Genomic DNA, 12,837 nt, shown 5'->3' with positions numbered 1-12,837 from the left:
TACTAGAAGAATTTTCTATTCTACTATTATATGGAGAAATTTAATTTGATGCTCCTTATTTAGCCACTTAGGTTAATGACTCATTCATGCCAAGGAATAATAGAGGAAGCTAACACTTTGAAAAACCAAATTTTAAACTTGATTTTAGATTTGAAAATTAAACATGCTCAAATTTGTAATCTTAATTTATCTTCAAGCATGTGATAGAGTTAGTGAACATCACAATTATTCCATTATTATGTATGGTTGAAGGTTGCTAACACTATTATTATTATAAGTTCAAAAGTTTTATTTTGAAGCAAAAAACATTAGTGATATTATCTTAGATAAAATAAAGAATGAGAGCATGTAATGTTGTTAAAACCAAAGGCATGCTTGTAAATTGCTTAGTTATCTCTTATAAATATTAAAATGTCCATACTTATTCTTGCTTTTGTTTAGGCTAGAAGAAAAGTCTTTAGAACTCGAAATTTTTTTAAAAACGTTAATGACTTGGAAAAATAACCTGTTTGTATGAAATAAGATAGAAGATGTGATTGGTTTATAACCTAGACATAAGTGTTATAAATGCCATTGAAATCTACATACTTGTATACTTGTTCTTGCTTTTATTTCAACAAAAACCAAAAAAACTTTAGAAGTTCTTACTTGAAATTTACTAGCCACCCTTTAATATATTACAGATTTTCTGTAGGCATAACCATTTTGCCTTATTAGGATGCAATTTCTAGTATTTAAAACATATAGTAAAAAGCGAGCGATACTACTCACACCTCAAAAGCTCAACCATGCTACAATCCATAAGAAAAAGTTTCAAGATATTACAAAGAGCTAAAAGAAGGGCCTGCATGTCCCGTCAAGAAGATACATTTTCCTATGGGTTAAGAAGCCTCATTCCTTCTATTTTTTATTGACCAATTTGGGTGCATGTTATTATCTCCTTGCCAATGAATATTCATTTGGATACCTGATTGACGGATGTTTTGATGTGTAATTGACTAAACTTTAGATTATTTTCATTATGAAAAGAGTTTAAACATTGAATCCAATGTAAAAAAAATCTCTCAACAAGTCATTAAGCCTGCACCATAAGAGATATTTGTCCGTCTGAAAATATTTAAAAACATGGTTTTGTCACAACTGAGAATGGATGATTGTGAGTTGGAGATATTATTAATGAGATCTTAAGCTATAGAGCGATCACATTTCCATTACTCATAGATAATTTCATCTCTTTGCTCTTGTGTGAATGAAATAGTGGGAGTATTTTAGGTTAATATAGATAATGGCTAGACAAAGTCAGAAAGAATTGGAGGACCAGAAAACATTGATGGAAAAGGATTACACAGATCCACCAGCTGCTCCTTTATTTGATTTTGAGGAGTTTGGGAAATGGTCATTGTATCGTGCCCTTATAGCTGAATTTGTTGCAGCATTTCTCTTCTTGTTTATAGTAGTTTCTGTGATAATTGGGCATCAGAAGAATAGTGATCATCCTTGTGGCAGTGTTGGCCTCTTGGGAATTGCATGGGCTTTTGGAGGAATGATATTTGTATTGGTCTACTGCACTGCTGGCATATCAGGTAATATATTTTGAATTTAATTGTATGAGATCAGCACATTAGAGAGTTCAAAGAATCTTATTTTGGATCACATTCTTTAATCTAAGAGAGCTTTTATCTTAATATGGATGGTTTAGATCACACCTTATAATCTATCATTTGGATATTTGAGAGCTCATATCTTAACATCTATGCTTCAAATCATATTCCAAGATTTATCATCAGCAATGCTAGACAGCTGAAATTTAATCTCCATAAATTCTCTATCATCTCTAATCATGGATAGTAGAGTGTAATTTGAAACATTGATGTTAAAAATCTCACACAATCAAATCCAGAAAATATTTATAGATATCTATTTTAGAATTCTATTGTAAAAAAATTAAGCGCCATTGTCCGGGATTATACAACATTCAATCCATCATTGAAATGTTATGAAACTCAAAAAGTTTTAATATTAATACTTCATATCCCACTCTATGATCCATCATTAGAATGCTAGGCAACTCACATCTTAAAAGCCTAAGAGCACACTCCAAGATCAATCATCGGAAATGATAGAGAGCTTATTTCTAATCTTCATGAACTCTCTGACCTTCTGATGATAAATACCCAAGTGTGATCTGAAACATTGATACTAAAAATTTCATACAATCCAATCCAAGAAATGTTTTTACGAATGTCTTATTGATTATTGAATCTTACATCAATTGATTGAACATTCTCAGCTAATTAACTGTAACAGATTTCCACAATCAATGATATTATATTCATGCTTATGGGTAAGATTGCATGTGAATTTATCAGCATCAACGTTTCGGATCATACTCAATGGTCCATCGTCAGGATAAGACATTCTTAGCTCTTTCATCCTGATGATAGATCATTGAATATGATAAACGCACACAGAATACAATTCTCCAATGAGCCATGTGCTCACACCTAACACTCTCAAATGCTTGGAATTTAATGGCTTTTACTTGGATGTATTGATATAGGTGGGCATATCAATCCAGCAGTTACATTTGGGTTATTTTTGGCAAGGAAGGTGTCCCTTCCAAGGGCTGTGATGTACATGATGGCCCAATGCATAGGAGCCACATGTGGGAGTGCAGTGGTGAAGGCCTTCCAGCAGGCTGATTATGACAGGCTCGGAGGTGGAGCTAATGCTGTTGCTCTCGGCTTCAACCAGAATGTCGCTTTGGCTGCTGAGATAATTGGTACTTTTGTCTTGGTTTATACGGTTTTCTCTTCCACAGATTCCAAGCGTAGTGCTCGAGACTCCCATATTCCTGTAAGTTCAAATTTGTTACAATTTTATGAAATGATTCTTTTAATTCAGCCGGCTAAACAGTATATACAGTGAACTTTTGGAGCCAATTCAGGTTTTCTTTGAAGTTTCAGATATTTTTTAACTGGCAATATCTAGTTGTATCACATTAAATACATAATTTCATTTCTTTTAGTAGTGATGATGTATTTTAAATTATATTTTGGTTATTTCAAAATCTTTAATATGAATGCATATTATAATTTGTTATAATATATTGCTACAAGTACCATGAATCTCTTAGGTCCAAAGTTTGATAATGCATGTTTCTTCCATTGTTTTTCTATGCCGTGACCATAACTAGGTTTTATTAGCTTCTCCCACGCTTCTTTAAGTGGTCTAAGCAAAGTGCAAGTGATAAAAATTGAATTTATGGAACCCAAAACATAGTCCATCATGGAACCATGTGTCTTTTAACATATGTTCAAAATGACTTGAAATCTATTAGTGATCTGATCCATCAATTAAACTCAACATGTCAAGTGATCCCAAAGGAAGAAAAATCTAATGTCCACCATACATTTATCCTCATCATATGCACTTTTTGAAATTCTAGAGCTATCAATAGAACTGCATAATATATAAGCATCCTTTAAACCCATCACCATTTTTTATGTCTTCTAAAATGTTCATTGTGTCTAAGAGAAGGATAATAACCAATATGGAATCCATACATTTTGAAGAAATTCCATCAAAATCTAGTTTAATAATTCTACTTGGTGAACTTTTAAGGAAAGGAAGTCATATGAAAATGACAATTCACATATGTTCCAAGACAGCTTCCATGTATGAAACTCATGAGTTAGGCTTCAAGATTCATTACATTGTGATGAATGATTTTCTTAAAAATTACACCTATATTGAGCCTAGTGAATCCTTTCTTTAAAAAACCTCCAATGCACTCTACACATGCCAAAATAAAAGGGGAGATGCCATATCTAATGCAATAGTTCAAGATATTTGTTTAATGAAAGTATCTAGTATAGGTTGAACCAAATATGTCAATATAGAGTGAAAACTATCCATACACTTGTCAAGATCCTTTCATTGATGTGGATGTTATTATTTCTTGATCCCCTTGAGCAATTTATTCCCGTGAATTATATCTCTCTTCTTAATTTTAATTAAATTTCTAGTTATTTAGTAAGAATTAGTACTTGAAGTGAGCAAAGAGTTACTGCACTATTTGACATTCTAAAGTTATTGGTGGCAATAGTTATGATTTCATTAACTTTATTATGAATTGCATAATTGAAACCATCTTGTCTAACTTTACCCTCTTTGAAGCAATGACATGCATGTAAGAGTTTGAGTTTAATTATTTTTTTCTATTGTACTTGTTTTATTATGTTCTATATTCTTATCTCTTTTATTTAATTATATTCTTTGTTGCATTTATAGTGAGTATTGAGCCAACCTCTATTATGATTTTTTTAATCATTTCATGCACACATAAGACCAAAAATGACTTTTTACACTTTTGACTCATATGAACTTAAGGAAAGGAAGTCATATGAAAATGACAATTGACATATGTTCCAAGTTAAATCTATCTATCTCTAGCACCTTCCATGTATGAAGCTCATGAGTTAGGCCTCAAGATTCATTACATTGTGATGAATGATTTTATTAAAACTTATACTTGTATTGAGCCTAGTGAATCCTTTCTTTAAACAACCTCCAATGCACTCTAGACATCCCAAAATAAAAGAGGAGATGTCATATCTAATGCAATAATTCATTCAAGATATTTGTTTAATGAAGGTATCTAGTATAGGTTGAACCAAATATGTTAGTATAGAGTGAAAACTATCCATACACTTGTCAAGATCCTTTCATTGATGTGGATGTTATTATTTCTTGATCCTCTTTAGCAATTTATTCCCTTGAAGTATATCCCTCATCCAAATTTTAATTAAATTTGTAGTTATTTAGAAACAATTAGTACCTCAAGTAAGCAAAGAGTCACTCCACTATTTGACATTCTAAAGTTATTGGTGTCACTACTTATGATTTCATTAATTTAATTATGAATTGCATAATTGAAACCATCTTCTCTAACTTTACCCTCTTTGAAACAATGGTATACATGTAAGAGTTTAAGTTTAATTAATTTTTTCTGTTGTACTTGTTTTATTATGTTCTATAGTTTGTATCTAGAAGTTGCACAACTAATCTTTTATTCTATCAATGATAACACAACCAACCCCAAGATGCACATATCACACCTATATGTTAACCTAGACTTTTCTATGCTTTACCTTACAAGACATGTAAATGAAAAAATAAAAATAATACTTTATTTGTTTATAAATCTTACTATTATTTATATATTAACATATAAAAAATAAATATTTTATTCATTTATCGAACAGACACACACACATATATATATATATCCAACCCCGTTTACCCTTTCTAACCTATTAACAACCAATTTAAAAATCAATACTTTTTATCAATTATTAATTATTGATTTAACATATAACAAATTAATAAAAATAAAAAAATGGACCATTCAATAATCTTTTTTACAATACTTTTATGATCAATTACTCATGATCTTATTCACTTTAAATATATCAAGTCATGAGCATCTCTTTATATTGCATTTTTCTCTAGTTTTGAGTTTGATATAATAATGTCATGTTTGTATTTAGGTGCTGGCTCCATTGCCAATTGGGTTCTCAGTATTCGTAGTGCATTTGGCAACAATACCAATCACGGGTACAGGCATTAATCCTGCAAGGAGTTTTGGACCAGCTCTAGTCTATAACGATCATCAGACTTGGAATGAACAAGTTAGTTACTAATCACACACACACTCTCTCTCTCTATATTTCAAATAGATTATTCAAATTTATTGAGGGGATAATAAGTTTGTAAGGAGGATTGTGACTGTGGGGTGTATATATGCAGTGGATATTCTGGGTAGGTCCCTTTGTTGGAGCAGCCATAGCAGCAGCATATCATGAGTTTATATTAAGAGCAACGGTTAGAAAAGTCTTTGAGTTAACAACTCAAAAATCTTACTCACTTCATATGTGATTTGTATCATTATCATTTTTTTATAACTTAACAGTCAGTTATAAGAAGCCAATTTTGTTCTATTTTCCCTTACTTGATAGAAGACGGCAGTGGATGTGGGCTATGAATATGAATATTCTCTAACATGCTTCAGCAACTGCAGTCCAACATCATTTTTCTTTTACTATCAGTTATTATTATTGTCATCTCGGAAGGACTGTTCAACAAGGTGATGAACATCAGAGATGTTTTGCAGCCATATTGACAATTATTGTGCATAATCCTTGCTTTGGATCCAATGGTCATCTATTCAAAAAGTGTGCGAGATACTTTACTTTTTTTAGGTTGAAGAACTTAACAACACGAAATGTTATTAAATGTATTTGTATATATAATAGTGAATACATATATATTAATTTTTTTATTTGGATTTTATATTAGGATATTTATACTATAATCAACTCCGGTTCGAGTCACACTAGGTTTACCACAAACCCTTAAAGGGTGAGTGAGTAGCTGAGTTGGTGTGAAGGCGAGTCGTGAGGCATAGTGTTAGGCTAATGATCCCGGTGCTACGCATCAACTCCGGTTCGAGTCACATTAGGTTTACCACAAACCCTTTGAAGGGTGAGTGAGTAGCCGAGTTGGTGTGAAGGCGAGTCGTGAGGCGTAGTGTTAGGCTAATGATCCTGGTGCTACGCATCAACTCCGGTTCGAGTCACACTAGGTTTACCACAAACCCTTTTAAGGGTGAGTGAGTAGCCGAGTTGGTGTGAAGGCGAGTCGTGAGGCGTAGTGTTAGGCTAATGATCCCGGTGCTACGCATCAACTCCGGTTCGAGTCACACTAGGTTTACCACAAACCCTTTTAAGGGTGAGTGAGTAGCCGAGTTGGTGTGAAGGCGAGTCGTGAGGCGTAGTGTTAGGCTAATGATCCCAGTGCTACGCATCAACTCCGGTTCGAGTCACACTAGGTTTACCACAAACCCTTTTAAGGGTGAGTGAGTAGCCGAGTTGCTGTGAAGGCGAGTCGTGAGGCGTAGTGTTAGGCTAATGATCCCGGTGCTACGCATCAACTTTGGTTCGAGTCACACTAGGTTTACCACAAACCCTTTTAAGGGTGAGTGAGTAGTCGAGTTGGTGTGAAGGCGAGTCGTGAGGCGTAGTGTTAGGCTAATGATCCTGGTGCTACGTATCAACTCTAGTTCGAGTCGCACTAGGTTTACCACAAACCCTTTAAGGGTGAGTGAGTAGCCGAGTTGGTGTGAAGGTGAGTCGTGAGGCATAGTGTTAGGCTAATGATCCCGATGCTATGCATCAACTCCGGTTCGAGTCACACTAGGTTTACCACAAACCCTTTTAAGGGTGAGTGAGTAGTCGAGTTGGTGTGAAGGCGAGTCATGAGGCGTAGTGTTAGGCTAATGATCCCGGTGCTACGCATCAACTCCGGTTCGAGTCACACTAGGTTTACCACAAACCCTTTTTAAGGGTGAGTGAGTAGCCAAGTTGGTGTGAAGGAAAGTCGTGAGGCGTAGTGTTAGGCTAATGATCCCGGTGCTACGCATCAACTCTGGTTCGAGTCACACTAGGTTTACCACAAACCCTTTTAAGGGTGAGTGAGTAGCCGAGTTGGTGTGAAGGCGAGTCGTGAGGCGTAGTGTTAGGCTAATGATCCCGGTGCTACGCATCAACTCCGGTTCGAGTCACACTAGGTTTACCACAAACCTTTTAAGGGTGAGTGAGTAGCCGAGTTGGTGTGAAGGCAAGTCGTGAGGCGTAGTGTTAGGCTAATGATCCCGGTGCTACGCATCAACTCCGGTTCGAGTCACACTAGGTTTACCACAAACCCTTTTTGAAGGGTGAGTGAGTAGCCGAGTTGGTGTGAAGGCGAGTCGTGAGGCGTAGTGTTAGGCTAATGATCCCGGTGCTACACATCAACTCCGGTTCGAGTCACACTAGGTTTACCACAAACCCTTTAAGGGTGAGTGAGTAACCAAGTTGGTGTGAAGGCGAGTCGTGAGGCGTAGTGTTAGGCTAATGATCCCGGTGCTACGCATCAACTCCAGTTCGAGTCACACTAGGTTTACCACAAACCCTTTTAAGGGTGAGTGAGTAGCCGAGTTGGTGTGAAGGTGAGTCATGAGGCGTAGTGTTAGGCTAATGATCCCGGTGCTACGCATCAACTCTGGTTCAAGTCACACTAGGTTTACCACAAACCCTTTTGGCCAATAGTGGCATGTTGTGATGGTTAAGTTGTTGCATTGTTATCCTTGCCATCCAGGTTCAAATCTCATGGGGATGAGGTCCCCCATTTTTAGGCCTCATTGGTTCATAGCTCCAGGTCAAAGCGTTGGTGGTACCGGTGGGCGTGTCACGCCAGCGCTACTAGTCACGTTAAAAAGTTTACCAGGCGCATTTCTAAAAAAAAAAAAAAAAAAAAGTCTCTTAATGATTGACTCTAATTTAAGAATTTCAAAAAAATAAATTTTAAATGTATTGATGAATTTAATCTTTTTTTCAGGGCTATTTAATCAAAATAACTTTAAACTTAAATAGTGTCCATAGATCATTAGTCTTTTGGTGAAGTTGTTTGGTTATGAATTTATTTACCAAATATACGGGAATCTTTGTGTCAATTAAAATCTTGCTAAACCTTTTTTTTTTTTTTGCATCCCAAACTTTTCTATATGACCCTTTGTACATGCAAAACCTTTCTATATTTTTCCTTTTTTGTATGCAAAATATTTTATTTATAGATTTTATAAAATCAACTTTAAAATGTAATATTATTTATTAAAGTAATTAATTTTTACAAATTTTTCATTCTAAATTAATTACTAACAACTATGTTTTCTAATTTCATAACAAATGTTCTTGTTACAACCCCTTAAAATTGAAAATTTCTTTCTTTTGTCATAATATATTTATTTTACACAATCATAATAGTTGTTCATAGAAATAATCTATTGCAAACACTCTAAGTTTGAGTTATAACACATTGTGTATGTAGTTTAAACAATTGATAATGCTTGTATGTAGTTTAAACAACTGATAATGCTAAAGAAAAAATAGTATGTTATAAACTCATATGCATCCACACCATAAACTCTATTGACCCACAATAATAATAAGGTGGAACCTATGGTTAGTTTGCTCATTCAGCTCATTATCTATTATAGTCTAGACAATTTCCTTATGATCTGGTAGTGGAATAGGATGAAAGATTTGATGGGACCCATGACTTGAATCATCATCATGCCTAAAGGTAGAAGTTGGATTTTTCAAGACCACCTGGTAGATACTTGGGTTTCTTGGATAAATATATACATTGCTTAGTAACTTGGTGATCGCCCATACAAAATCACCCTTATTTGGGGGGACTTTTGTATTATGAAAAGATAAATTAGGCATGAACATTTGGCCAAAAATCTATGAAATCATTATCAAGTATTTCACTTTGGAAGCCAAGTATGGGGTTACTACTACTATCACCATTTTTTCAACCATACGCATAAAAAGGATCTTGTTCTTCCTTTTGCACTCTCTAGAAAATATTATGTTGGATTCATTAGAGGCGTTTAACCTTTGGAAAAAGTCAATTATTCTCCACCAACACCTAGTTTTTCGTCTGTTCTAGTTTCATTGTGCTCTCTTCCCCCTCCCCCTCCCTAGCCCTAATTTTTTTCTGATTGCTAACTAGCCTAATACTACTCCCTCAAACTCTAGTCAAGCTATGCAATCCAACCTAGTCTCCTCAGTGAAGTGTCTAGAAACTCTGGATGTCAAAAGTAAAAAGAAGGAGCTTAATAACATTGTTGGGAGTTTAGAGAAAAAAACCAACAAGATCACCCTCAAAATTGTTGATAGTGATGAAGAGAATGTTCACCATACTCCTCAGTGAAGTGTCTAGAAATTCTAGATGTCAAAAGTAAAAAGAAGGAGCTTAATAACATTGTTGGGAGTTTAGAGAAAAAAACCAACAAGATCACCCTCAAAATTGTTGATAGCGATGAAGAGAATGTTCACCATACCCAACACTCATCCAGGATTACTAAGGAAAAAGGGAATCAACCCATTAGGAATTTGGCCATTAAAGAGTCCTTTAAGGATACTAATGTTAATGAAACCCTAGATTCTAACTCTGGCTCTTTTTCCAAGGATACCAAAACCCCTAAGAATGACTAGCTGCTAACCAACCCCCCATCTCCTATTTGTCTATTGTCTCCCACTTTCCCTTCGATTGTTATCAGCAATTCCTCCCATCGCACCCCTTGCCCCCCACTAATGTTTTTGTAGTAGGTGATAATGTTGTTGTTGAAAATCAATCTAAAGGAATTCTCAACTCATCTCTTAGAACCTAGGTGGACGATGTTGATAAAGTGGTGGATCAGTTGAAAGATGAGATTGTTGGCCTAGACAAAAGATTTAGGGGCATCGATAAGTTTACCCTAAAGATCATGCATTCTAGCACCACCACCTTGTGTACTTTATGGGGAAAGATTCCCAGTGTGGATGCTACTTGGGAAAAAGTTGCTAAGGATCTTATCTAATTTCTTAATGAGGAGTCAGCATACATTTGGTTGTCCAAGAGGCTTCAAAGTTTTCTCTATTGTGGTTCTTTTTTGCCTATGGGGCTTCAATACTCTTAATATTTTGAATACATTTAAAAACTCTAGCCCTGTGTGGCTTAATAGTTTAGTTTACTATGATATGATGAACTCTCATAGTTTATTTTATTTTTTGTTAAATGTTCAAGCTAGAACTCTAAAGTTTAAATATTTTCTTAAGTTAGTTTTTGATAGAGGAAAGTTATTATGAAGCTCAAGTTATCTTTCTTCTCGCTAGAAGCTATTAATCCTTTGTTGATGTGCTTCTGGTGTGTTGCTTGTACTACGGGCCATGACCCTCTTCCTATTGCTTTTATCAAAAACATTATTTCTTCTCCCTATTAGAAAAATGATAGTTGCATTAGATGTTATAATAGAGAGAAATAACAAGTTACATTGCATGAACAAATTGAAATAGTCATAGAAAAATAGTGTTCGAGTGATGAGAAAACATGATTGTCTTAATAAAGTTACTAACCCTTCTTGGACTATTAATAATATTATAGTTAAAGGCATAGATCTTACCAACTCCTTTGAAATTTTTGTTGCCACTCACAACTAAAGAGAAACAAACCAAGTTGTTGAATGGGCAACCAATGTGGCATGTAAGAGTGATGAAAGTTAATTTGGAATCACAATGATATCATCCCTGTTGAGGAGTGTTTATTGATTGGGCATGAAAAAGCTAGAAGCAAGAAAAAATGTTTCATTAAAGATGAATATGCTAGTAAGGAGTAATTATTATATGGGTAGAATTGGGAAGCCATGGGTTATTATGAGAAGGACAGTCTATTACCATTCAATACCACACAGATTGTGGGTCTTTTTCCCCACAAATTTCCTTGGCTACAATTTGACTCTAGTTTTCAGTTGCAGAGGGTTATTTTTGAGAAGAGAGATTCTTCACTTTAGAGAAAAGAAGATGGGAGGAAGGAGAAAAATAATTGAATTGACAAGCTACAAAGAGTGGAAGAAGAAGAGTGAGATTTGGGATATATTGGAGCAAGGGAATTTTACTGGTTATATGAAAAAATTTAAAGGAAGCAACCCTGTTGTTACCCAAAAATTTATCAAAACATGGAAAGATGGGAGTGTTTTGGTGGGGAATCAAAGGATGAGGTTTCTAAAGATATCATAGCTGAAGTAACAGGGCTTGATACAAAGGGTATTAACTTCTACTAGGACATGAAGCTCTTAGATTGGGTTGTTGATGAGTTTGTGGTCTCAACTAAGGAATGCATCAGACTAGTGAAAATAAGTAATTCCTACTTTAGCCCCAGTTCCATTTTGTGCTCGTGGAGATTTGTTATGTTTTTGGTGATTGAGTATCTTACCTTAGATGGTCGTTTCACTAAGATATGCGGTCACTATTTCATGTTGGTTAATCATTTTAGGCATAGGGTTAGGATAAATTTTCTATTTTACCTCAGACAATCTCTAAGTAATTCTATTTTAGCCTTTCAAAATGATCTTGAGGGAAATTACACCAGCCATGAGGGGTTAATGGTTCTAATAATGAAACTTCTGAAGTCAAAAAAGGTGGATAGGCCCAGGAAGAGTAAGAAATCTCTTGATTATGAGATCGAGGGTAGTGATTTTCAAGAGGAATTTGATGAGGAAACAAAGGGTGAGGTGAACGAGGTTGATATAAAGAAGAGTAAGAAAGGTGATCTTGGAATCTCTTTGAAGAAGAAAAGGAAGGAAAAGGAGAGTGATTCAGAACAAGATAGTGATTATGAGGAGGAGTAGAAAAAGGGTTTTGAGAAGAGAGGATCCTTGGGAAAGGTTTTAGGAAATAGGGGAAATAATGTTGAAAGAGATTTTGTTCACTTTGATGATGAACTCTTAATTAAGAGCATTGAAAGAAAAAGAAAGATCTTTCTCAAGATGTGGGTGATGAGAATGATATCAAGGAGGTGGATCTAGATAGGAACAAACAAGGGAAGCATGAGGATTGCTTTGAGCATAATAGGGATGAGGATGACTACGGGTTCCTAAAGGGGATCATGGGTAACCTGGGGACAATGATGAAGGATATTGGTACCCTAAAATAGCAAATGTAGGATATATCAAGGGACTTTGATTAGCTCAGCAAGATGGCAAGGGGGGAGAGAACTCTAGGTCGACACATTGATAGACTCTTTAAGGTTATTGGAAATGTGGAAGAGGTAAAATTTTTGATGAAGTGTGTGCCAACAATTGAAACCAAGAATAGGAACTTCGATTAGTTAGGTAAAATTCTTCAAAAAAGATGGATGGTTTAGATACTAGAGTGAGTAACATGGAGAAAATAGTCAAGAAACCGATAGATC

General features: G+C 35.1%; 1 protein-coding gene across 1 annotated transcript; it reads left to right on the top strand.

The window, feature by feature from the left end:
• Window positions 1-1,285: 1,285 nt before the first annotated feature.
• Window positions 1,286-12,274, top strand: LOC149536838 (putative aquaporin PIP2-8). The gene is made up of 5 exons (XM_089806354.1): window positions 1,286-1,583; window positions 2,561-2,856; window positions 5,553-5,693; window positions 5,812-5,886; window positions 12,065-12,274. The coding sequence occupies exons 1-5, from the start codon at window positions 1,286-1,288 to the stop codon at window positions 12,272-12,274; spliced, it is 1,020 nt and encodes a 339-aa protein (XP_089662480.1).
• Window positions 12,275-12,837: the final 563 nt, after the last annotated feature.

Source organism: Cupressus sempervirens, chromosome 10 (genome assembly GCF_028749045.1).
Source record: "Cupressus sempervirens isolate cs-2001-9-10 chromosome 10, ASM2874904v1, whole genome shotgun sequence".
Taxonomy (NCBI): Eukaryota; Viridiplantae; Streptophyta; class Pinopsida; order Cupressales; family Cupressaceae; genus Cupressus; species Cupressus sempervirens.
This window is presented reverse-complemented; position numbering and strand designations above follow the sequence as displayed.

What these genes read in the sequence shown, in the direction of transcription:
- LOC149536838 (XM_089806354.1), top strand. Translation starts at nt 1,286, where the DNA reads ATGGCTAGACAAAGTCAGAAAGAATTGGAGGACCAGAAAACATTGATG. An exon ending in ATCAGACTTGGAATGAACAA is followed by an intron (nt 5,694 to 5,811) that starts GTTAGTTACTAA and finishes GTATATATGCAG; the next exon opens with TGGATATTCTGGGTAGGTCC. An exon ending in AGTTTATATTAAGAGCAACG is followed by an intron (nt 5,887 to 12,064) that starts GTTAGAAAAGTC and finishes AAGTCAAAAAAG; the next exon opens with GTGGATAGGCCCAGGAAGAG.